At 34.5% G+C, this 26,807-nt stretch overlaps 1 protein-coding gene across 2 annotated transcripts in view; it reads right to left on the bottom strand.

Annotated features, from left to right (window-relative positions):
• Positions 1 to 3,340: 3,340 nt before the first annotated feature.
• Positions 3,341 to 26,807, bottom strand: part of GABRG1 (gamma-aminobutyric acid type A receptor subunit gamma1) — a 45,408-nt gene continuing 21,941 nt past the window's right edge. Inside the window, exons 4-9 of one of the 2 annotated variants that reach the window (XM_016206870.2) lie at positions 20,332 to 20,552; positions 19,558 to 19,640; positions 17,592 to 17,729; positions 17,327 to 17,479; positions 14,437 to 14,648; positions 3,341 to 7,554 (exon numbers count right to left, since the gene is read on the bottom strand). In XM_016206870.2, the coding sequence (XP_016062356.1) occupies positions 7,285 to 7,554; positions 14,437 to 14,648; positions 17,327 to 17,479; positions 17,592 to 17,729; positions 19,558 to 19,640; positions 20,332 to 20,552 (1,077 nt within the window). In that variant the 3' untranslated portion in view covers positions 3,341 to 7,284. The remainder of the gene's footprint in view (positions 7,555 to 14,436; positions 14,649 to 17,326; positions 17,480 to 17,591; positions 17,730 to 19,557; positions 19,641 to 20,331; positions 20,553 to 26,807) is intronic. The other variant, XM_016206875.2, reaches the window with a different exon arrangement.

Genomic DNA, 26,807 nt, shown 5'->3' with positions numbered 1-26,807 from the left:
TAGTGTTGATTAATATCTATTTGAGAGGAATTGAGACTATAAAGTACAGTGAAGAGCAATTCCTTGCATTATTTCATATCAAACTTTTCAACGAGGATCTTTTTCTTTTAAAATTAACGTTTTAAAAATTGAGAGAATGGGTTTTTTACATGTGGTGTCTTTCTAAATAGCACAGCAAAGTGATCTCAATACAGGTGCTGGTGAACTCTTTCTGGAACGTGCCGGAGAGCAGACGGTGAGGCTTGGTTTCCTTGCACCCACTAAGCTCCGCCCTTACAGTGCAGCCGCGACCTGCGCGGGGAAAGGCTGTGGCCGTCCTTTGTCAATCCCCTTTCAAAAGGCTCAATGCTTAACTTTTTCTGTCTGGCTTATTTCACTTAACATTATATTTTTAAGATCCAAAACGGCAGTATTGCCTCTTTTCTCACGCCTGAGGAGTGCCCCATGGCGTACATGCACCACGTCCCCTTATCCACAAGGACACGCCTGTCGTTTCCATGTCTCGGCCACCGTGCACAGCGCTGCAGTGAACCTCCAGGGGCATGTTCTTTGCAAAGAAATGTCTTCAGATTCTTCAGGGAGATGCCCGAAGAGGGGTTTCTGGGTCATGTGGCAGCTCTGCTCGTTCTGGGGGCCCCCGTGCTGTTTGCATAGCGGCTGTGCCGTCTACACCCCAGCAGCAGGGGGTGGTGCCCCCCTTCCCCACAGCCCCTCCAGCACTTAGGACCTGTCCTGTTGATCGCAGCCGCTCCGTCGGGTGTGAGGCCGTGTGATTTCACTCATACGAGGGGTATAAAACTGAAGGCAACACATACACAAGAAAACAAACAAAATCTCATAGACGCAGACAGCAGGGCATGGTTACCAGAGGGAGGGGGGTGAGGGGGAAGTAAAGGTTAAAGGGGGTCAAATATGTGGTGACGGAAGATTTGACTTTGGGGGTGGGCACACAGTGCAAGATACAGATGATGTGTCATTGAATTGTACACTTTAAACATATAATTTTATTAACGAATGTCCTGCCAATAAATTTAATTTTAAAAAGTCAATATTGTATTATATTTTATTGGATAGCAGGAATAATTTTTTAGAACACTTTACATGTTTCAAATATTTCAGCTGAAATTAAGTTTACATTGAAAATGAGGAGATAAAGATTATGCTCTTACTTAATATTATGGTGCTTCTGAGCTTTAAGCACAATTGAGTGGGTTATTTAATTAGGTCTGAAATTCTCTTTTGTGAAGGCAACCTGTTCTAGTTGGAATATGAAGAATCACTTTGTCATCAGAGCACTTTCTTGTAATTGAAAGATAATGATCTCTACAGCCATAGGTGCCTAAATTTAATCTCAAGTTACAGGTATATGAGCTTGGAACATGTATCTATTACACTGAACCTTGGTTTTTCCATCAGTTAAATAGAGCCCTTTGATTTGAAGAGTAAATTTTTAATATATGAGGCATTTAAAGTTCCAGACACATGGCAGGTGCTCAAGAAACATTAACTTCTCCCCCATTTTCTTCAGCTTTCTATGAAAACAACATTGGACTTAAAGAATCACAATTTTTTTTAAGTACTGTGTTTTGGTGGCAGAGAAGGGAGAGCTAAAAGGTTGAGGCAGAAATTACCCTCTTTCCTGATTTTTGGGCTATCAATTTTCGTTCATTAATTTTGGTCAAATGAAACAAAATATTTTCATAATGCAGGATATTTGGAATGGCTTGAGTATTAATCCCAGCTAATATATAGTGCCCTTATCAACTCACCAGGGGAGAGTATCTGGCAGTTCAGATTAGGATAAAATCATAGGTTGTTAGAATAATCCATAAATTCATAGTCTCTGCAGTGAAAATCATACATAAACATTAACTATCTTTTCCTAAGCTTTTATAGTTCAACTTATTTTCAGAACTCTCTAATAAAGACACATTCAAAATTTATTTTCATAATTGGAAAAATGTGAAACAACATTGATCAGAAATTTAATGCTAAAGTTTTGATTACATACTCAGAATAAAATAACTTACCTCTACAAAACTATTAAAGTACACATTTAAGAGAGTGTGATCTTTTATTTCATAACAAGGTAGAGTTTATTTTGCACTTAGAATCATGAAAGTACAGAACACTTCAAAAATGTGAGATACCTTCACCACACACTCACAAAATACTCCCAGAATGATGAAGCAGGAGCACACAGCATCGCCGTTACAATCACAAGCCACAGAATTTTACTGTACAAAGTGCCTACATACACTTAATAAACACAAACAACTGTTATTACAGTGATTTATGAAGACCCCAAATATTTCCATTTAGGTGAACCATGTGTCAAGTCTGTTAATTAGCCCTTTCTGCTTAACTGCATTGCTGTTAACACAGGCTCTTCTTACCTGTTTGCAGACTCAAAGGTTCAAGGTAAATTTCATTGTCCAACAATAAACATTTATTTTGAGACAAATATTTCAGAAATTGTTTCAGAGTCAGAAACCAACTTCCTGGGTTTATCTGGTTCTACAGCAGCCAATTTCTTTTCACAGTTCCCTTCCTTTCCTCTTTGTCCAAATACATTCCCCCACCCCCTCAGTTAGAAAGAAAGAAAAGTTATTTGAAGAGAAAGCCCTTTTAATAAGTAACATTATTTAAAAAATAATAACCTAGACAGACTTGCCTTATGATTTGTACTTCAAGATATTATTATTTTCTTCATCTCTAACATGGGAAAAACAAAGATCAATAGAAAAAAATGAGCCTTTGATTTAAAATGTCCAAAGTAATGGCAGAAAAATCACAATATAAACAGAATTTCCTTGTTGTGGTCTAGTGTCTACTTGCACACGAATGTGTACTATTCAGTGCAGGACCTCCTCCCCCCCACAGTCGTGTCTCTCAATGCTCTCTATTAGTCACAGCCTCATGTGTGTCACTGACACTCTTATTCAGGGGCTATCCTCCCTCCTTCTCTGTTGAACTTCTATCACTGGAGTATTGACCTTCCTCCTCTCTTACCTCAAATATTTTAGTATGTGAGGCTTTGCTTCCTCCAAATCTCACACACTAACAAGTTGAAACTTCTGCAGAGTTCATGATGGCGCTCCTGTGCTCAAGCACCTTTGTGAACCCGCAAATGGACAGTGCCACCCGGCCTCCTGAAGGTCACAGTCTTGCCTCTCTACCGTAGGGCTCAAACTCTCTTTCTTGCAGCATCTTTGAGTGCCTCCATGTGAATCTTAACCTTTTAATTCGAGCCAATGCTTCTGTTTCTTTATTCAAGCTGTTTACTCAACTGGAAAGGGTGATCCCTGTCAACTTCACCTGCTGACACACTGAATCTCAAGCTCCCACCTCTAAACACATATCCTCTGAGAAACTTTCCCAGAGGTATCCTCTCTCCCTTAAATTGTATAACTAATCATCTGATTATATATATATATATATGTTCCTTGAGAGTTCATCTTTATGTATTCCTTATTGCATCTATGTTCCTTATACATAAAAAGTGCATAATATTTTATGCCACTTTCAAAATTCAAACTGAAAAGAGGCAGAACTGAGCCTCTTTTTTTTATATTTACTAGAGCTATGTGGTCAATAGCGTTTGGAAACTCCATTTGGAAAGGTTTTTCATTTTGTTTTGTTTTCATAGAGAGTTAGTAAGGGTTTCTGTGACTTTCTAATGGCCTATCAAGGGCTTCCTAGAAGTAAAAAACAGTGATGACCAACAAAAACATAATCCCAAGTATGTCTGGACTTCATATGATATGACATTGAGGAGTGACATAAATTTGATGACATAAAGAAAAATAGCTTGGTGAGAAATTATTTTCAAAATGTTTGGGTTGGGACAAATGATAAATCATTGAATAACTTCAACTCCAGCACTATGATCGATGAAATAATTGCAAATGTGGTATCTTGCTACAGAAAATGTAGCAAGAGTGGAAATAGTCATTGGTATAGAACTTTGATGATTTTATATATGTATTTATTCATTAATTATGTGATTATTAAATCTCCTCTTGTATAATAAAAGTATAAGATGCATCTCGTTACAACATATTGACTGGGAACACAATTTCACCTTTTACAATTATGGTCCCCTTGATGTGAAAGTATTAGCAAACATTCTTTTTTATGCTAAATCATTGGTGAGCATTCTGCCCTCAGTTTTGGCCTTGCTTTTAAGCAAAAATATAGAATATTTTATGACTATATACTGATGTCAGAATTTAGGAAACCATTAAAAAAAAGAAAACCTGGAGATTGTCCATTTATTTACACAAGTTTCTGTGCCTTAACCTAGAGGTTCATTAGCTTCAAAAACTCCTCAGAAAAATATGTCTTTAACTTAAAATAAACCCAATGAACTGTGTAATTCCTACTCAAATTAAAGCTTTATATTTATATAAATTTACTGAGCAATTTTCCCCTTCCATTACTGAATTCCCAGATAATCTTATGCATTTGTTTTTTGTTTTGTTTTTTCAGAAACAATTTGGTATTTTAGGAATTAATTTCAAGTGAGTCAGTGTATCTGTGCAATTGAAGATTAATAAAATATTACCATGCAATTGTAAATCCAAGAAAATAAAGTTGTACCAGTCGTAATATCCCTTCTCAGACCTTTTAGATCCTGGTCACTTATTTAGAGGATGGTTTGTCTGAATTCACATTTTCCAAATGAATCTCTATCCCTCTGCTCCAATTATTCCTACCATCCTTTATCCATCTCTTAGGTTAGTTTTAAAAACATGGAAAGCAGCTAGGAAACACAAGTTGCAGGATCCAATAAATTAAGATATAACTCCCCGGAGAAAGGATTGAAGAAAGCATATTTCTCAAGTTGGGAAAAGTTTTTTAAAGAAGAGTAGTAATTCAACTGCACCCCTTTGAAAGTAAGCTCTACTTGATTTCTTATACAGAGTCAAACTGCACTTCCATCTGTATTCTTATTTTTGGAAATAATATTTGTATACCTCTGTTTCTGGTCTATGTGTTTAAATAAAATCGCTCAAAATAGCACTGGTTTTGAAAACAAAGTTGTTGTTTTGATGGTATATACAATGAATGTATATGGAAAAACATCTTTTATTATTTTTATCAATTTTATTTTTCCCTTGTAAATATTGTCAACATTTAAAGTCAGGTTAATGGAACACCAATGAGAAAAGCAAAGCTATTTATACTAAACATTTTTGAGTATTTTAAAATACAGTCATGCTCTGATAGACTTTAAAAAATCCCAGAATTAGCTTTGCCCCCATGACAATGAGCAGAATACAGCTTAAAACTGCATTTCCTTTGAAAATGTATTATGGAAATAGCTATAATACATTGTAGTGAAATGTTTTATTCTTCATGGGTACTTTTATTTTAACTCTAAATTAATGGTCACCTTAAGAATATCTACCAATACTTGATGTTATAAAAATGAATGCATGACTAATCCGTAAATGGATATATTACATGGCCAAAGTTTACTTTGGCTCTCCATTCAAAAAAAGCAGTGTCGGTGGATATCTGGACATTATTGTTTCATTTATGCTTACTTTTTTTAGAGGTTTATAAGCATAGTAAAAAACTCAGACTTATCTGGGGAGCACACAATGAAATACATTTAGATTTTTAAACAGCTATATTCTAAAAACATAAGTATAAACATGACAGACACTCGCTCAGGTATTCACTAACCATGTGAAGGAATTATTGTGTTAAAAACTAGAGTGTCAAATGTACAGGTGAAAGCTTCATCCACTTAACATAAGATAGGCCTTTATCAAAAAAACTTCATCCTGATAGTTGCTCTTGGCGATGGAAAAACAATTCTTAAATTTTACCTCCAAGATAGCTCTGGAAATATTCTAGAAAATTAGGCGATAATGAATATGTGTTTCTTATAAACAATTGATATGCCAAACTAGTTACAAGAATATAAGGATTAAAGCTTAAATTAACTCCCTCTTAACAAAAGACATGTTTTGAAAACTATTAACCAACAGGCTTTAAATTAGAGTGAAAACTTCTCTGCTCCTGTCTCTAACAGTTTCGAGCCCACACTCACGTTCGTCAGAGGGCCTCTCAGTGCACCTTTGATGTGACTGGGGCCTGTTATCATCTCCTAGCAGAGAACATTATAACGATTTGTAAAGAAGTCAGAAAACTGGCAGGGTCCAAACTTAGGAGATGGAAAAGGCAGTCTGTGACAAATGCTTAAAACTATGCTTCCAGAGCATTTCTAGTCTGAGAAATGTTAATAGTTCATATTTAAGACCTACCCTCAATATGAACAGTTGCTCAATTTGCTAGGTAATGATTCTTTAACCACAAAGCACAGTTCCTCAGTGTTTTTGTTAATTTAGGGAATGTAACACCTTTGAAGAACATACAGAAAAAATCAATTCGCTCTCCATTTAATTCCAGTATTGGTAGAGCTAAATATTTCAGTGTTAACGCCTTATACTACATAAATGCTACAAAACAGAGAATAAAATAGTTAAATGTAACTTTCCTTTTTTTTTTTAACCTTGTATTTTAAAAAGATGACTTTGGTGGTTTCCATCCTAGTTTGTAAATCATCAAAAAACCTATATAATCTTATTAACCAATATCATCCCAATAAATTTAATAAAAATAAAAAACTAAATGTAACCATGGTTTTATTTAATAGTGTGTCAGGAAATAGATTTGACTAAAAGAGATAAAAATTGGCCTTTTAATTATGTAAAAATTGGCATGTTCTTCTTTAATTAATAAAAAATTTATAAATAAATTAATTTCTTCCTTGGAATAAAATATCTGGAAAATAAATCCCAGGAAATCATGGCTTTATGTTTTTAAAATGCTCTATTCCAAACAGGGCATACAAGTAAAAAGCAAGAAAAAATCCAATTAACGATATTTTCCAGGCAAAAAATTACTACATATTAGCTTAGGCTCCCACATATATAGATTATATTTAAATAAAATATGTATTAAAATTATTCCGTCTTTAAAATAAGAATCAAGGAACTTAGTTCAAAATCCTAATGCGATTTCAGTAAAATAAATAAAATTCAAGTAAAAATATAGAACAGTATTTTTAATAGGCTGAATTTTCAAGTAACCTGTTTTACATACATTTAAGTAACTTAATATGCAAACTTGTACTTCACTTACCTATGAAAGGTTTAAAATGGTTGCAATAAGAAGTCATTGGTTTCTCTGGATTTTAAATTTAAACCTCAAGCTCCTGAAGGTTCTATTGGGTTTAGTCGGGCTCGGGGTTTTCCTTAGCAGGGGGAATTATAAGTAAAGGTAGCCAACCCAGTAGACCAGGTTGAACAGGGCGAAGGCGGTGGGGAAGAAGATGCGCGAGTAGGAGTCGATCTTGGCCACGCGGATGTGCAGGCGGCCCTGGCGCCACGAGCCCGTCCTGCAGTCCTCGAAGCAGCAGAAGAAGCTGGCGCAGTCTTTGCCCTCCAGGCACTGGTACCCGTAGTCATCTTCGCCATGGGGCAGAGAGACGCTGTTCATTGGAATCAGAGTGGATCCAGCATGGAGTGCAGGGGATATCTGCGTAAAATAACAGATGGGAAAGAAAACAGCATGAAGAAAAGATCAGTGTGTCCCCTCAAGGCAGACTCTACAACAATGCAGCAAAAATAACCTTGCCTTCCAACAACCAGACAGCTATTCAGTTCTAATGGGTTTTTAGAGTATACTTTACTTTGTAACACACAGCTTAATATTAGTTTACATTTTAAAGATCTTGCAGAAGAAACACCCCTCAGAAATGAAATCTATGCTGTACCTTCAGAAAGATGATCCACTAAAATATTAAGAATGATTCTAATTCTAAAACAAAAATAAACTGTGTATTTCCATGGTGTTTTACACTAAAACATTTACGATGCCATAAATGTCTGTTTGCTATTATATTATGTAAGTTATTTATTTTAGTAATAATGAGAAAAATAGCAAAGATGACATTTCGATCATGTAAACAAGCTTTGAGGAGCTGTGAATGAATAAAAAATGGTATGATGGGGTTGTAGTAATGGGCGAGCTTAAGGCACCATATTTGGGGGAAAGAACGAGCAGAAGTTAAAAACTCAGGTTCCAGAACAACTGGAGTGCAAAATTTGTCTCATTCCACCTATGTAGCTATCCTCAAAGCTAAAATTATACCAGCACCTAATTTTTGTGACGGCTGTGATGACTATATGCCATAGCTTATGTTAAATGATCAGTGTTTCATCTCGCCCAGTAATAATACCTACTATTATTATCAGGATTATTTGGGACACATATCATTTGACTTTTTATGATAACAGGTTCTGAATAATACTTAAATAATAAAAATAACGTTTTAAAATATAAAAATCAAACTAGCCCAGGATACTACGGAACAGTAAAACAATCGCCTTGGAGTCGGTCAGGCTTGGTTAGAAATTCCCGCTCCGCCCAGAGGAGCTGTGTGACCTTGAGCAGGAAATGTTTCTGCTCTGCCTCTGTGCCTTCTGCGGCACAAGTCACAATGACCACACATGGATCTGTCTGGTGATAAAATGAGATGAGGTACATAAAGCACCAAGCTAAATATTTGAAACATAGTAATCGTTCAGCTGCCAATAGGTAATACTTATTGTTGCTATTGTTACTGGTTGATTGCTGAAGAGAATATATCACAATTGGCTATAAAGTATGTGTTCAAACAAACAACAAAATAACTACAAAAACTGGACCTTATGCAAAATGTTACCAGGAAAAAGTTAATAAGCCCTTGAATAAAATGGCAACTAAAATGTGAATGAAGATTGAAATTTTAGTAACTCTTATTCTGCAGAACTCCTGCATCTTTCAGGGGATATCTTAAGATGAGACTTTACAGCTTATTATAATCAGTGGTTTTATTATCTAAACAGCAGATACAATGCTGACATTATTAAAAACTCTTTTAACCTGATCTAAATTTTTTCTAATTTGTTTTCATCTTAAATGTGGAATAAATATATCACAAAGCCATGACAATGAAATAGTACATGGAAAGATTTGAAAAATTAAAAACAAAAACTTAGAACTTCTTAAAATGTGGACATTTAAATTCATTTAAATGTATAAAATGTATTTAAATTCATTTTATTTTTAACAAAAATATAGAATCCAAACCACTAAATATTAAAAATTCAGCATATGCAAAAAGAAGCAAATAGTCACATTTTTTGATATTTTAAAAAGATAAACGCATCAGACAAGTCATAATATCCATATTAGAAACAAAATGTGGAGCCTGGAGATAAGGCGAAATGCCCTAAACACAAATAAATTCATGATTCCACGAGCTTAAAATGTGTCATAAAAAGCAGAGGCAGTGTATCATTACACGTTAATGACAGATCTTTTGAGGTTGACACTTGGGGATACTTTACTAGACTCCTAAATTTTAGTGGAGTACTAAAATTGTGTAAAAAAAAAAATCGAGACATTGGTATTCATTTCGTTGTCACTTAATACTTAAATAGCATAGTTCAAATGCTAATCAGAGTGAAAGGTGATTAAAATACAAGTTTGATATTTGGCAATTTCAAGGTTATATGGTATAAAACACATTTTATATATCACTCAGAGCTACAATAAATGGAAGTATAGTGTGCTTGTCAGAAGATATCAATTGTATATGAAAGGGATGATTAAGCACCAAAGTGCACAAAAACAGAGAAAAACTACAAATGCATCATTTAAAAACTGGACTAATCTCTAGTGGTCAAAGACCGTGGAGAGCTCCAGTGGCAGTGACACCTTACATCGACCATATCCCAGTTTCCTGCTGTCCGACCCCAAACACCAAAAATTCAGAAACTGAAAGAAACTACACTTTAATGAATAGTGAATGTGAATGGAAATAGACTTTATAAGTGCTGAGAAAAATAGTCAAAGACCTGATGCAATATCAATAAAATAAATATTTTGACTGACAGACCTGTCAGCCTGGAAACTACTGAAAGATTACTCTGAAGAATATAAATATTCCAGTCCTTACTTATCTAAAGTGCTACTATATTAGCCAACTTGTAACTTTCCAAGTAAAGATCCTGTGCCCCCCACCAAATAGCAAGCACTGAAAAGGTAAAACTTAATTAGTTGAAGTGATACGAAAGAAACTACAAATTTGAATAGGATTTACTCTTCCAATGATAGTTTTGAGAACATGCCTTTTTTTGTTATTTCAAAAAGTCACTAAGAATATAGCTGAACTTACCATTTTGAAGAATTGATTACATTCTCATTATTACATGTGCATATGTATCTGGTTGTATATTAAATGCTATATTACATATGTTAATAACATCATTAAATATACAAATTACATTTTAAGTACCAAGACATACTAGTATCAATTAAATATTATTACGTAGTAAATAAAACATTTATATTTTTTATAAAACAAATTATATTTAGATATGAATTTACATGATATAAGTATCATATCATATATTAATATCATTAATTACATGCTATTAAGTATTAGTAATGTGAATGAAAATATATTAGGCCATGTTATTGATGTTATGTAATATTGACTGTTACTATTATTAATTTTTTCATTTAAAAGTTCCACATGAAAATGCCAACACAACCATAGGTTTTCTCCATTGCACTTTCACAGAACCAGTCAGAATTTCAGAAACTACAAAAGGTACTTCGGTGTTAAGAAAACACATAAATTTGGGTCTTGGTGATGCTGAGCTGCCCATCACACGCCAGAACTGGTGATGAGTTTTTAAAAGACAAAGAACAGGCAGGAAGAGGCAGGTGGGAACACGGGCCGAAGGAGCCCCGGCTCAGAAGGGGCCCGGGCAGAGGGTCACGGGCGCGGGGGCTGCGCTGCCCTCGGGCTGCCCCGGGCAGGGAGGGCGGGGATGGAAACCACCCACCGGGCACCAGGTGCTTCACGCGGCCCTCGGGCAGCGGGCCTCCCGGCGGCCGCACGCTGGCTAAGCGGTGCTTCCCGGCGGGGCGTGCGAGCAAGATCTTTCGATAGGAACATCTCCTTTACAAATGCCTGTTACTCACATACATCACAGAGAACACTGTGCCTCTGAGAAAGCATTTCAAACCCGCCACCTGATTCCTGATTCCCTTGTGGTGCCTTTGTTTACTTTTGACTTTTACATCGGTCTGTTCTGTGCATTGTGCTTTATTACCTTGCATTTACATGCCCGATGTATTTTTCTACAGCTAGATTTAAAGATCCCGGAAAGCAGAAAACACATTTTATCATTTTTCCCTCCAAAGTGTCTTGTTCATGGTTGGTGAAATAAATCTCTATCATTTTACATTTTAATCAAATTGAGAGATGACTGATAAGTTCTATCCTCAGATGGATAAATCAGGCCACTGGTGTGAGTATAACACAGTTTCCTGAGATTTCTAACCATCTATAGACTGAGTATTCTACGTGAACTGCTCTTCAGTTGGTAATGACTGGTTTACTACTACTGTATTTCTGTGACCTTTACCAGTTTCATAGATAATTTTAATTATATGTCCCAACGTAGTTAACTTTTTAATTTTTCTGGAAAATAGATATTGACACAAACATACCCAGATCACATTTTAATGAGTAGAAATAAAAGCACAATTACATATATTGGATGGACATAGGAACCAAATCAAAACGTCATGGACATTTACAACGAAAATTGAAGAAGAAAGAAAAAATATTAAGGAAGGAAGGAAGGAAGGAAGGAAGGAAGGAAGGAAGGAAGGAAGGAAGGAAGGAAGGAAGGAAGGGAGGGAGGGAGGGAGGGAGGGAGGGAGGGAGGGAGGGAGGGAGGGAGGGAGGGAGGGAGGGAGAAAAGGCCTAATATATCATATGGAGACTAAGGTAGAAAGCATCCTAATTGATTTATGTTTTTCTAAGAGGGTTCATTGAAGTTAAAAATCTATTGTGTTCAAACACCTGTTTGTAACTACAATAAATGGGGGTATTCTGGGATTCTCAGTTAAGCAGTCAGAGGCGTCATCAGGGAGATTTTTAGCTTTGCTTCATAACAGACCTACTGACCTTTCGATGACTCTACTCAAGGTCTTTGGTCCTGGCCTGACTATTGCAGTAACTTAAGGGTAAAAAAGGAAAAATACTGCATTTTAAACTATTCAGAATTTTGAGCTTATAAAAAAAGTGGGGAGATGGAAGGAAGGTGAAAGAAGGAGGGAGAAAGCAGGGGGAAGGGAAGAAGGCAGGCGGGGGAGAGATTTCCCGTCCAGGTTGTGCATTTGATCACCATGGAGGAAAGGGAAAAGCAGGTTCCACAGAGCTCTCAAGTACCGCATTTGAGAAAAGGGCAAGTGGAGGTGTCTAGTCTTTATAAAGTGCACTCATATTGATTTACCTGATTAGCAAGAACGTATTACTGAATCAGGCAGGGAGTCATATTTGATTATTGATCCCAGCTTTTCACTCAAAGTGACATTTAGTATTGAAAGAGCTCATGAATCACATAACTGAACAGAAAGAAAAGACTATAGAACTATTTTGGATAGCTCTAAGAAAATACTTTTTGTACCCAGGTAGTCAATTATAATATGTCAAATTAAACTTTTGATATATGAAATTTAGTGCTGTAAAGTTCTCATTTAATTTTTATTCCTTATTTTTTCATCTTTACTATTTTGTTTCCTGGGCTTGATGCTAAATTTTAAATACTCAACGTGCAGATTTTTTCTTAAATAAATATTCTAAAGCAGTGCTTAGAGCATGGGTGTCCTTAATATTTGGCGAATGAACGATGAAGTAAACATCATAACTGTAAAGTCTGCACTCTCATTTGTAGCTTCCTGAGTAGCTGTGACATGCAATGTGATCGAGAGTGCCTGATGTGGCGTCAAAGTAATTAGCCACAGCCACTTATTGGTTGAGTGTCCTTAGATGTTATAAAAATAGTACCTACATTAGATATTCTCAGAATGGAATCAGAGAATCCATGAGAGATTGGACACTGTCTGGCTTTCATTCACAATTTCCAAAAGTAAAATTTTCAAGGTAGTAACTGAGCATAGCTGCGGATGAGTAAATAACGAAATGGTAAATCCAGAGAGGGTGCTTGGCCTGGATGAAAGGAAAATGGTAGAAAGCCTGCGTTGTTCTCTACCTAAAATTTATCAAATCAATATTAAATTTGACATCATTGCCCTTTGATGGTTTGTCCATACAGGGGTCATATTATGTCCTATGAATAAGTTAAAATAATGTTAACTTGAGAAACTCACAGGCTGATTCTACAATGCAAGTTCTCAAATGTGTACAGCCAGTAATGTGCTCTGCTTTCTTGGAATATTGTGGAAAGCTGAAAACAAATTCACAAAGATTTGTTCCTTGGTGTATAACATGAAAAGTAAAACATAATTTATAAGTATGGTGAAGTTTTATGGAGAAACTAATGGAAAATGGGGGAGGGAGAAAAGAAGCACTGAATCCTAGAAGTTACAAGGTTAGGAGATAATATGGAAAACTCTGCTTCCCACCCCTGCATGGCGATTTTATACAGTTCTCCTTTACTTGGATATTTTGGAACAAGTCCACATTGAAAACATTTTCTGGAGTCAGCAATGGAGTGCTTTTCTAAATTAATATTGGAGATCCATAAATGGATGTTTACTTTCTGAGTTTTCTGATAAAAGGAAATATAAAGTAAGGGTTACAAACTTGATGTTGGCACTAAAAAAATACCTGGTTTTACGTCTTGGATCCTTCACTTCCCGAGGCTGTCCTTGTGCAAATTACTGAACTTGTACTCAAATGAGCATAATGAAATCACACATGTAAAATACTTAGAGGAGCGCCTGACAAGATCTCTGTTAGATATTACTTCAAGGTTTTATAACGCCCATTATATCAAGAAATTACAGTCAATCATCCAACACTTGAGTATCTTAGAATCAATTCTAATGTATCAATCCGATACGATGTAAGTTAAGATAGATACATGATTGGAAAGAGGGGGTGAGGGAATATAGACATACAGAAACCAAAAGGAACTGTGTAGCTGTGACTCAAACACAGTTGAATACCAGTGTTAAAGAGGAACCTTTTCTCTAAAAGGTAAGGTAATTTTTTGGGCCGCCTGTTGTTCAAATTCCAAATCCTCAGACAAACATAGAATCTCTTTAAAGAATGATCTTACATAATTTTTTAGGTACAAGGATCTAGCACTTGGGGAAAATTCACAGCACATGAAACCAGTCTTTACAGTGGAGACCCAGGAGCCCTTTCTAAGGGGAAATATAAACACACTTTCCTTGGTGGGCAACGTGAGGTACTCCAGTTCCATTTTAATTTAATTTTTTATCACGGTCCCTCAAGCACCCATATTAGTCTAAGTAAGTATGAGTGTTCAAAACAGCATCTCTAACAGTCAATGGCTATTTATAAAATAAAGATTTTTAACATACCGAGGCCTTGTTTTTGAGCTTTCTATCTCTAGCAGTCTTTGCTTTTTTGTTGCTGGTAAAATAATGCAAGGTGCCATATTCCATCAAGGCTGCAAAAACGAAAATGAAACACACAGAAACAAAGAGATCCATCGCAGTGACATAAGAAACCTTAGGCAATGACTTCCTGGCTATTGTACTCAGAGTGGTCATAGTCAAAACTGTGGTAATACCTGTGGAGGGAGGGAAACAACAGTAGAAGATGAAAAATAGCCTCACAGACCGTTCTTACTCTTTCATCTGATTTGGCAATATTGTGAGCGGAAACAAACAATGGACACAAAAGGGTATGATTACTGTGATTTACAGAAAGAAAAAAAACCGGTAACCATAGTTACATTATGTTCAAAGTGTTCTTTGTGTCTGTGTGTTTTAATCATCTAAATTCTGCGGACTGCAAATAGTTGACTCCCTGTGCCCATCTCTCTCCTTTCCTCTATAGTAATAGACCATCCAATTTTTAACTCTTTTGAGGCTGCCTGGAAACCTACTTCTGCCCCACCCTGCACAAAGGTATTGATTTTATTTGTTTGTTCTTGAAGAGGACACTTAGAATATGGACTTTAAAATCATCCCTCCTTTCCAATATTAGCATTCCAAAGCTATAATGTTCCCTTTAAGCAATGCTTTACCTGTATCTTGCAAACATTTATATGTTAAATGTCTATTAAAATTTAGTTTTGCAATATTTTCTAATTTCTCTTTTGACCCAAGGGTTATCGAAAAGGCCATGTTTTAATTTCTAAATATATGAGGTCATTATTATCTGTACTATTTTTAGTAATTTTTAATTCACCTCTATTTTTGTCAGAAAATGTACTCTGGAAAATTTTAGTCTTTTGAATTCTATTGAGCTATTAAGCAGAGTCACTGACATTTCGTCTTCCTCCATGACTTTCTCTGCTCAAATTCCTGCAATAATCTCCTACCACATTTAGAATAAAACCCAAAGTCCTTAGAAAGACCTACTAGAACTTACATAATCTAACAACTGCCCTCGCCTCCGGTCTCATTTTCTACCACTTGTCAGTGAGCTCTAGTCGAGTTCTCTTCCTGAAGGCCAGGCATGGCGCGGTGACCAAGGTCCAGCCTCAAAACCTCGCGGTCCCCCTGCCAGGTGCCCACCAGGCCGGCTCCTCGGAGAGGCCTCGGCTGCCTCCACAAGGTCAAATAGCAAACACTAGAGCTGTCAACATCCAGGGCCATTCTGTAGCCATTTTCTTCGTTTTTTCTCTATAACCTTTATTACTCATTCTATATCTTTTATATTTGTACATTAACTACATACATCATTAAGACATAAATGCCTCGAACATGAGGTTTTTATAAATATTGTTTATTGTTAATGCTAAAGCGCGGAGAACACTGCCTCTTTCATCAAAAGCATTTCATAAATGTTTGATAAAATGCAATATTGAATAAATGAGCTCAGGGAATTTTCCTTCAATTATGTGTGTGTGTGTATACACACATTTATGCATGTATGCTTAAAAAAAACTTTATGTTCCAACTACATAGGATCCACAATTATAGGAGATGTTCTTCAAGCTAGAGCCAGCACTTATCTTTACAGTTGAAGTCCTAGTACTAAATACATGAATTCATGCAAAAACACAGTTCCTCAATTGGCTATTGTCTTTCATGACACTATGACATATGACTTTTTGGCTTCATATAACCTAATGGTATAAATAATTTATTCAAATTCTCTTTGGAAAAAATATGAGAATCATGTTTAAAAAATATATAATATTTAAGTTATATTCAAAGTACCATATAAATCATCTAAAATCATTTCTTTACCTTGACACAAAATGTAATTTGAAGTACTAATTAATTTAAACAGGAAACAAATCTCAGGTATGCATGCATTTTATCCATTAACTATGTCTCCCCTTCTGTTTAGACTCCCAAAGGAACTGCATTTCCAAGCAGAGAGCTGGGTGCCTCAGGCTTTATCTTGCTGCTTTTATGTGATTTGCATTTTACTGTATTTATGAAGTGCAGATATTCACCAGCTATCATAGAAACTAAATGAAAACCTCTTTGCTATTAAAAAAAACAATGACCATAACTTTCTTCGTTTCGTAAGACACAATTTTCAGTAATGTGATTCATTTCCTGTGCTATTTGTGGGAATGAATTAATTGATCAATGAGTTGTCTTTGTATATCAATATATGAATTTAAGTTATCATTTTTAAACAAATGTATAGTAATTAGACATATTTTCTTATGTGATGTTGATTATTGAAATAGATTGCTAAAGAAAGAAAGAGTCTATTTTATCAAGTATGAATTACAAATTACCTTTTAAATCAGTCTTATTTCACAGGAAACTCTCAAAATATTCACAGACTAAATAAACATTTTATAGATTACAGAAGCCTAGAAAGTTTCTCTCAGCAACCTGCCCTTTAGAACAGCTGACTATTCATTAGTACCATTGTAAGAGCAAGGCTCCTCAAAGCCTTCTAAATACACACCAGTCAACAAATGTTGGCTAAAAAGAAAAGAAAATCTTGATGAAAAGTGATTGAAAATGTTGACTAAATAAAATTCAGCGATTGTGTGTGCTTTTTATGTGTTAATTCTTGTGTGTTTATGCTTTCCTTGACTTCTACTAATGAAAAAATATATATATTTTCTGAAGTTGCAAGGTCTTTGCAAATCTATTTCATTCTTTTTTTTTTCATATATATATTTCAACACTATATTGCAATAGAGCATCTGCTAATTTTTGCTTGACTATAGTGTAGAGAAATATTCAAGTATATTCAACAATAAACTTTACCACATTAAATTATTTGTAAAAGTCCCATGACACTATAACATAATATTATATGTCATACCCAGTGAGGTTCTTGCAGGTACTGCATCTTTATTGATCCAAAAAGACACCCAAGAAAGTACAACTGTCAGAATACATGGAATGTAGGTCTGAATAGTGAAATATCCCATTCGTCTGCTCAGGTCAAAAAAAATTGTCATGATAACATAATCCCCTGAAAGAAAAAAATAGTTTTATTTTGGCTATAAAATAAATATAAAAGTATGGATTCCAACCCATAGATTGAAATATAAATGCAGTTTCACTAATTTGTGTTTCCTCCTTACCAGAGATTGTGTGAGAAATTTCAGTTGAGTTCCGCAACCCTACAAATGCAAACTGATACAATCTCCAATATTTAGGATCAGCCACTTCTACAGAAGGCTTTTTCCACTTATACTCAATTTCATTTTTAGGGTATCCATCTAGATAATAAATTAAAATATATAGATTAGTAAAATCCAAATTTGTTCCTGTTGCCATACCAACATTATCCAAAGACAAATTTTTTGAAATTCTGCCTCACTTTTCTACTATAGTATATATCAAACATTTTTTTAAAACTTGCATAAAATGTATGTGCATATTTTAAAGAATAATCACATAATCATCAAATAATAATTCATGTAACTCCACATAAGTTTAAAAAATAGAACCTTGCTAGCATCCAGGAAATCTCATGTGTCCATTCCAATACAGCATTTCCTCTCCCAACTAGAGGTAGACACTAACCTGCTCTCTGTGATAATTCTTCACTTTTTGTTGTTGTTATATTTGAATATGCATTTCTGGAAAATAGAGCTTAATTTAATTTTTTTGAACTCGACTTGATTGCTGTCCTACTGACTACATTATTTTATATTTTACATATTTTAATATATTTATGCAGTGGATTTTTTGTACAATAATTTTGAATCTGCAACTTTGTTTATTGTTTTTAATAGTTTTTACTTGGAGTCTTTAGGATTTTCTATCTATAGAATCACGTCATCTGCAAAAAGTGACACATCTCCTTCATTCCCATTTTGGATGCCTTTTATTTCTTTCTGTGGCCTGATTGCTCCGGCTGGGACTTTCAGAACCATGTTGAATGAGAGTGGTGAGAGTGCACATCCTTGTCTGTTCCTGATTTTAGAGGAAACGCTTTCAGTTTTTCACCACTGAGTATGATATTAGCTGAGGGTTTGTCATATGTGGCCTTTATTATGTTGAGGTACTTTTCTTCTCTATCCATTTTATCCAGTGTTTTAATCATGCATGGATATTGTATCTCATCAAATGCTTTTTCTGCATCTATTGATAAGTTCATATGATTTTCACCTTTTGTTAACGTGGTGTGTTACATTGATCGACTTGCATAAGTTGAAACATATTTGTGCCCTTGGAATGATGTATAGTTGTACTCGATTTGCTAGTATTTCGTTTAGGACTTTTGTATCTGTGTTCATCAGAGATATTAGTCTGTAGGTTATTTCATGTGTGTTATCCTTGCTAACTTTTGGTATCAAGGTTATGTTGGCCTCATAAAATGGGTTAGGAAGTATTGCCTCTTCTTTGGAAAAGTTTGAGCAGGATAGGTACCAAATCTCCTCTGAGTGTTTGGTAGAATTCACTAGTGAAGCCATCTGGTCCTGGAGTTTTCTTTTTTGGGAGGTTTTTGATGGTTGTTTTAATTTCCTCACTGTTGATTGGTCTATTTAGGTTTTCCGATTTTTCATGATTCAATCTAGAAAGGTTATATATTTCTAGTAACTTATCCATTACTCCTAAGTTAATAAATTTGGCGGCATAGTCTTTCATAGTATTCTAGTAAGATCCTCTGTACATCTGTGATGTCCGTGGTAACTTCTCTTTTATCTATTTTTGTTTATATGAGTCTTTTCTCTTTTTTCTTTAGTGAACCTAGACAGAAGTTTGTCAATTTTATTAATATTTTCAAAGAACAAGCTATTTGTTGTATTAATTTTGTGTGTAGTCCTTTTTTCCCCTATTTTATTCAGTTCTGCTCTAACTTTTCTTTCCTTTCTTCTGCTGGCTTCAGGTTGCTTTTGTTCTTTTGTAGTTCTTTAAGATTTAATGTTAGGTTTTTTAGTTGGGATTTATCCTGTTTCTTGAGAAAGGCCTGTAATGATATAAACTTCCCTCTTACTGCTGCTTTTGCTACACCCCAGAAGTTTTGATATGTCATATTGTCATTCATTTGTCTCTACATATCTGTTGATCTATTACATTATCATGTATTTTATCACTTACAGCTTGAAAATTCTAGTGGACAGGAATGTTCATCCATAGGAAAGTTATGAAGCTGAAGGTAACACTCTGCATTAATTGTCAATCTATTTAGAAGGAAAAATAGGTATTAAAAATGAAAAATAATTTCAAGCCTTGAAAATATTTTCCGTAATTTTCAAACATGATTTTGGCCTGCAATAATGGACTTTGACACATTAGAAGATAATAATTCTAAAATCTCAAAGTCTTAAGTGGTAATATAATAACATTCATAAATGAGTCAGGCAATTCTAACATTTTCCTCTCTAGTCAACTAAGCCACCTCTGTCTACATTTAGTATAACCTCTTTTTACAGTTAAAAATTTGTACTTCAGGAGATCAACACACATACATGTGGGCTCGTGCATGTGCACACACAAAGAATTAGCAGAGTGTACATGGTTAAGTAGGATAACTTTTTCTCTTAATTTATCATGAACATCTTTCCATTATGGATTATTCTTAATAAGCAGATAACATGTTCAACACAATGAATTAAATAAACTTGAATCTTACACATCAGCATTCACGTAATTCTTTTTTAAAGATGTTTTATTTACTTCATCATTAAAAATCACAGTGTTATTCTGAGCTTAAACAAGAATTTCCAGAACACTGCACCTTGTTAGGTTTTAATGTGTAAAAGGAGCTCCATATCTTTTGCTTGGCAACTTTAAAAAAGGGGAACTTATGAGTTAATCAAACATTGGTATAAAAGTAACTTAGAACAACTACACTTTTCAAAACAGTCTTACCTCAAAGTGTATAGAACTCGTCCATCGTTCCAAATTCGAAGCAGACGATTAGGTGTTGTTATCCAGTGAGCATCGGATTTTCTTGAGTTTCTGAAGAAAGTATCAGGAATCCAGATTTTTCCAACCATATTACTGTTAAGCATAAGCACTTTCATGGTACTATTGAATTTTAAACGACTATCAAACCAGGTCTGGGCAAAAATTATATCAATCGTGTATTCCTGAAAGACAAAAGGAAGAGTAATGGCATGTAATAGGAAAGCCACTCTTTTAGATGTTTTCTTTGGTGCTATATAGTCTTCCAGAGTTGTCTAGTAAGAGCCTCTGTACATCTGTGTTGTCTGTGGGAACTCCTCCTCTTTCACTTCGGACTTTGTTTATATGAGTCTTTTCTCTTTTTTCCTTAGTGAGTCTAGGGGTTTGTAAATTTTCTTAATATTTTCAAAGAACCAGCTCTTTGTTGAATTAATTTTTTGTGTAGTCTTACACAAGACTTTGTAGTCTTACATGAGTTTGAATTTCTATATTTAAAAGTTTCTGTAAGTTGATAGCAATTAACCTCAAAATTTTGGGAGAAAAATGCCATAATCTAAACCTTTTTTAAAAAAATTCTTTATATGAGTGCTGTAAAAGTAATCCAATATTTCTAGTAATTACTGCTGCTTAGTGTGGCTTTATATATATTTTTTAGAAATGTTATTCAAGATTTTATAATATGTAGGATATAATCATTAAATACAAAAGCAAATTATTTTAATGTTAACAATCATGTTAATTTTGTGAAATTCACATTGTGCATAAGTCACAGAAAAAAATACTAAACAAAAAATTAAGATGAAAATATTCACCAAATTACCTAAAAGCCCTTACATTGTTCTTTATCCAAAAGTTAATTACAATTACTTAGATTATTGTTTTCAAATGTTTTAAAGCAAAGATACATGAACATGAACTTTAAAGCAAAAATACATGAACATGAACACACACATACAACACACAATTCTTGGGCAGCTTCACAACAGTTATCTTTCATGTCTATCCTGCTTCTCAGGCCAGATATCTTTTCTTTGGGATAAATTATGCTTTATCCAAGAAGTCTCTTCAACTGACACGATTAACCATTCAGAGTCTAACAGTGTAACTGGGTTAATGACATGTTTTCTGGTTTTAATAGTAAAAGCAAATAGAAAGAAGGCTCACACTCATTCTGATGAGTAATCATCAGTAGATATGGCAGACCTCAGGAAGAATATTTAGTTAACATGATATGCCAGAATTTCATTGTTCTTTTCTATGTACTCAAACAGCAGAAACAGCTTAAAATAAAGGAAGAGGCATACATATGTTCCAGGATTACGGCTAGGCAAAGATCCAGCACTGGTGGGTATACTTAATAGCAGTGTTCCAAACTAACAAGACATTAAAAATGGCACTTGAGAACTAGTCTAGGTGTGGGATTTAGGAAGCAGCTAGGAATCTTCCTTAGTAGCAGCTGACAGGATGTTCTTTAGAAAACCTGTTTATAAAAGTGTTAACTATTGTTGAAAGAGCCGTGGTTTCCAAAAGGTCAAACTCCCAAGCACAGAGTCTTAAGAAAATGTGAAAAATTTTCTATTTAAAATTATTCTCTCAATGTAGGATCAAGAAGTGAAAGCTGTCTTGATAATCTGTCCTTCCCAAATACTTAACAGAGGTTAATAATTCCAAGCTCTTTCAAATTGCTTATCCTTCCTTAATACCTGTCTCACTGAGATAAGAAGGTCATTGAAGTTTGTGCCATTTTATATGTAATCAAAAAATCCAATTTTATTTACTCATTTGTCTTTGTGTAATTTCCAGAAAACTTGATCAACTGTGTTCTTGTACTTCATGTTCCCATTTAGAGGTTATAACAAAATGCATAATAAAGAAGCCAAAGAAACATGAAAAGAAACTTCCATTTACCCAGAACAAGTGCAATAGCTTCCAGGATAAACATTTGGAGATAGGGAACAGTGCATTTAACATGTGAGAGCCAATGAACATTATGAGGCTTCTTCTGCCTTCTTGAAAGCTGAAAAAACAGCATTAGTAAAGGAAGAGGAAGAAGTGGGCCAACTTGCTTTCTAACACCGTTAAATCAAACCGTAATTGATGAAAGTTTATGTAGCGTAGTCTTCCTATTGCACTGTCAGATCTCCAATTACGCAATGTGTCTCACACTTAACTAGCTAATTCAATATTAATGTCTTTCCAGTAATGGAAGAAATTTCACATAAAATGCAGACCTGCCTAAGTCATTATTGTAGGTGCATAATTTCATAGTGAAATTTGGTTGATTGCGATCTGGTCTTCCCACCTGGATATTCATCTCTCCCTAAACTATCTATTCACATGGCCAAATATTATGATGGGCCAAATAATGGTTAGCAGTAAATCAAATCTAAGGGCTGTAGGCATGTCCAGAAAAGGGACAAGTGTAGTTTTCAGGGCATGCTGAAAAAACAGGGAAGAGGGGATGTTTCAGTCTTGAGTTAAAGGCATCTGGAGAAAAAAATCCTGTCTTCCTCAAGGGACCTCAGTCTTTTCTCTTAAAGCCTTCATCTGATTGGATGATGTACGCTTACCTTATAAAGGATAATCTGATACCTAAAATCTACTGATTTAAATGTTAATCACATCTTAAAAAAGCCTTTACAGCAACATCTAGACTTGTGTTTGACGAATATCTGTGTACTATAGCCTAGCCAAGTTGACATATAAAATAAACCATTCCAAGGCTATAACAGGAGGAATGAACATTCATAGATTCAGAAAGACTTAACAAAACTCATGAATGTGTTTCTTTGCTAGACAAGTTAAAATTAATTGCTGTGGTAGGAAGTAACATATTCACCTAGTTCATGTCTCCTACATAAGTATATACTCTTTTCATTTTGTCCCATTAATTACTCACTCTACCTGTTAGTTAAATTTGTTCCATATTTCTCAACTGAGTAAATGTAATATATTGCAAATTGTCAGTCAGTTCTTGTTTTTTGTTTGTCAGTTTGTTTTCATTTTCTGAACTCCAAACTTGATCTGAACGAACTATCTCAAAGTCTAAACTGAGAGTTGGATTCAGTTAGGTACATGGGAGTGCTGGCAAGATAATTTGGGTCTCACACCCTAGCCATATTCTGCAACCCTACTTTAATTAGTGATTTTTTAAGAAGTTTATTTTTGTTTGTTTATTTTATCTCTGTTTTTGCTTGTCTTTTATGCATATTTGTCAGTGAATTCAGATTCCAGGCACAGGAACAAAAAAGGGAGGAAATAATTACTAGTCCTGTCAAATACACTCTAGAAAATACAGATTACCATTTACTTCCATGCAGATATCTTCATGTTAAGATATTCTCAGATTTAACTTTGACATTTCATAAAGGTAATGAAATTTGGAATTCTATTTTTCAGCTGGAGAATTTTCCAAATAAAACATACTATTATTTATAAAGTAACTCTAAAATGTTACCTACATTTAGATTATTAAATAGGCTTAAACGTACAATATTGCCTATTCCCTGTACCATTCATAAGAGAGTAAGAGATATGGACTGCTTTCCTCTAAGATATCCATTGTTAGGATGGGAAAAGTCGTGGGCATATCTACATCTTTTTTAATCAGTCTACCATGAGAAATCCATTACTTCAGATTCTGAAATTTTAAACAATAAAGTCCTATAAATATATATAAATTTGTAAATGTAACCTCCCCCAGTTAGGTATGTCTTGGAAAGTTTCATCAAAATCATGCCCAACTAATACCAAATATCACATGGCAGGACAATTCCTTGAATAAACTCTAGGAACTTGTCCAATGTAGAGACATCAAAATAATTTTTACCTTCACTCTGTTATTATAAAATGTTATAAAAGAGGAACAGATGTGCACATGGGATGATCAGCATCTGCCATAGGGGAAGCTGAAGCGAAACAAAGGCAATCCAGAAAGCAGAAGAATGGTTCTCCAGACTCACTGCAACATGCATCAAGCGAAGGGGCAGCAACAGAAATGGCTGGAGGAAAAGTAGCTAATGGATGAATCTGACATATAGTCAAGAGAAACCCTTCTAAGCAAGACAAAACCCTATATTTGGAGATGACATATTTAGAAAGATCTGCTGTCCTATGTTTTAAATTATTTATTACCACTTTACAGATTCTTGCCTTAGAGCAGAAAATAATAATTGTTTGACATTGTCAGTGTGTTGCTAGGATGGCAAAATGTTAAAAGTCAAGACATTTAAGCAAATTTTCTTTCATATTTTAATTAAACTACAGAACAGTTGAAGTTAGTTCAAGTTCATTGTCAATCTAAGACCTTAAACTATAATACATTATTAGAAACTTTTGAACTAAAACATAGAAAAATAACATATTGAGTAATAGGGCATTGACTTTTAGTTGTATACATAATTTTAAATAATTTTCAGATAATCAACAAAATCAATACTGATACGTTACAAGTGTACATTGTAGTGAGAAGTTATGATGTAATATAAAGAGTACTGGTTGGTTGGAGTTGGGATATCATGTCACAGTTCCAATTCTGTGACTCACTAGAATATAATGTTAACCAAGTCACTTTGTCTCACTAGGAAAGTGAGGGAACTAGACAGGGTCTTTATTATGATCTTTTCCAACTCTAAGTATCAGTGATCATAAAACATAGGAATTAACTTCTTAAAAAATGTTCTAAACATAAACAAGAATAAAGGCTAAGATGGAAACGTGACATTTTCTTATAAAACGTTCTTGATTCCTAGGTGTCATTAGTTCCACCTAATTCCTGATAAATTGATCGTTGAAAATGGCTTAAGCCTATGGCTGCCAAGCCTGGTTGACTGAAGTCCCTGAAGAGCATTTTCAAAATTCTGATTTCAGGCCCTCATCACAAATCATTGAATCAGAATCTTCTAGAATGATGCTTGAGAATTTGGACTTTTCTTTTAAATAAAATTTAAAAAACATGCATTTTTTTTCTACATATAGTTTGAATTCTAAAAGTTTTAAAATTTTGACTCAAGATTTATTCCTTTGTTGAGGTATTTCTATCCAATATTCACTAGGCTTTTGACTAAAAAAAAGTTAAAGAAAGAAAGAGATAAAGATCCATACTATACAAAATAATAGATACCTAAATGCAGAATTTAGAGCAATTAAACACATTTTGGAGTTAATCTCTATAGATGAGATGATTTTCCATTACTCTCCAAACTGACCAATGTAGGCCGCCATCTCTAAATACAAGCTCTGTATATTAAACACTATTGTGAGACCATGTGTGTGTGCGTGTGTGTGTGTGTGTGTGCGCGCACATTTAAAAGACATTTGGCTTTTAACATTCAACTAATGTATAGGTGCCTCTACACAATTCTAGAATGTAACCTTATAAAATGACAAGATATTAACCCCCTGAAGTTATCTTACTTAATGCTAAATACCACCAAGTGTGCTAAACTTTTTTTTAGTTGTTTTTCTGTGTTTCTACATTATTAGCAAAGTACTAACACATGTCACTCTCCTCTTATAAATAAATTTTATATTAAGAAATAAAGTGGTTGCCTAGTAACTTTGAGTTTAGCAATGAAAGCCCTTGGTAGGTACCAAGGAAACCAAATAATTCAGTTTTAAATAAAAAGGTAAAAATTGAGGAATAATAAAGTATGTTTGAATCAACTGCAACAAATGAAACAGTGACTTGGAGCAGCTAGGTAGAAAGCAGGGCCCAAACCAGTCCTTACGAAAGTTACGAGTTGAAACAAACTATCCAGGCCCTCATCCTGCCCAAGTTTCTTTCTCAAGCCAAGCCCGAGGCCAGAGCTACCAAGCAGTACAGGCCCGTTCTACAGCATTCTATGTCTGCTAATCCACCAGGGACTCAAATTGTAACTAACCTGGGACTCTCTATCTTGAAAATAATTCAAAATAGACACCTCCAAAATCTGACTAAGAGGTATCAGAGGTCTCAAAGGTGGATGTGCCCATATCCTGAGGAAATAATTATGAGTGACAAAAAAAGGATTTTGATAACATTACTCTTAATCACAACAAATTGGAAACATTGCAAATGTTAAATGGATTATTAAATATATATGGTACAAATGTATCTCCTAATATTATGTAGCATTTAATGATATTTTTAAAAAGTAATTGAATAATGGTTGTGATATAATGATTGAAAAGACACAATATTATAAATCAATATGTATAATAATATGGTATTCAGTAAAACTATATACATAGAGCTATTTCAATGATAGTAACAATGGTAAACAATAGATAATGTTAATCTAGTATATTTAAATTTTCTTTCTCTTGCTTAAATCAAAATTCTAACTTCCCCATATTGGACATGAATTTATTTTATAATAAGGACATAAACTTTGTTTTCATAAAAAAACAGCATAGAGTCATCATCTGCAACTTAAAATACATACGGGCTCATACACAGC

The sequence above is a fragment of the Miniopterus natalensis genome, chromosome 1, assembly GCF_054644295.1.
Source record: "Miniopterus natalensis isolate mMinNat1 chromosome 1, mMinNat1.hap1, whole genome shotgun sequence".
Lineage (NCBI taxonomy): Eukaryota > Metazoa > Chordata > Mammalia > Chiroptera > Miniopteridae > Miniopterus > Miniopterus natalensis.
The sequence above is the reverse complement of the archived record's forward strand: the minus strand, read 5'-3'. Positions and strand labels throughout refer to the sequence as shown.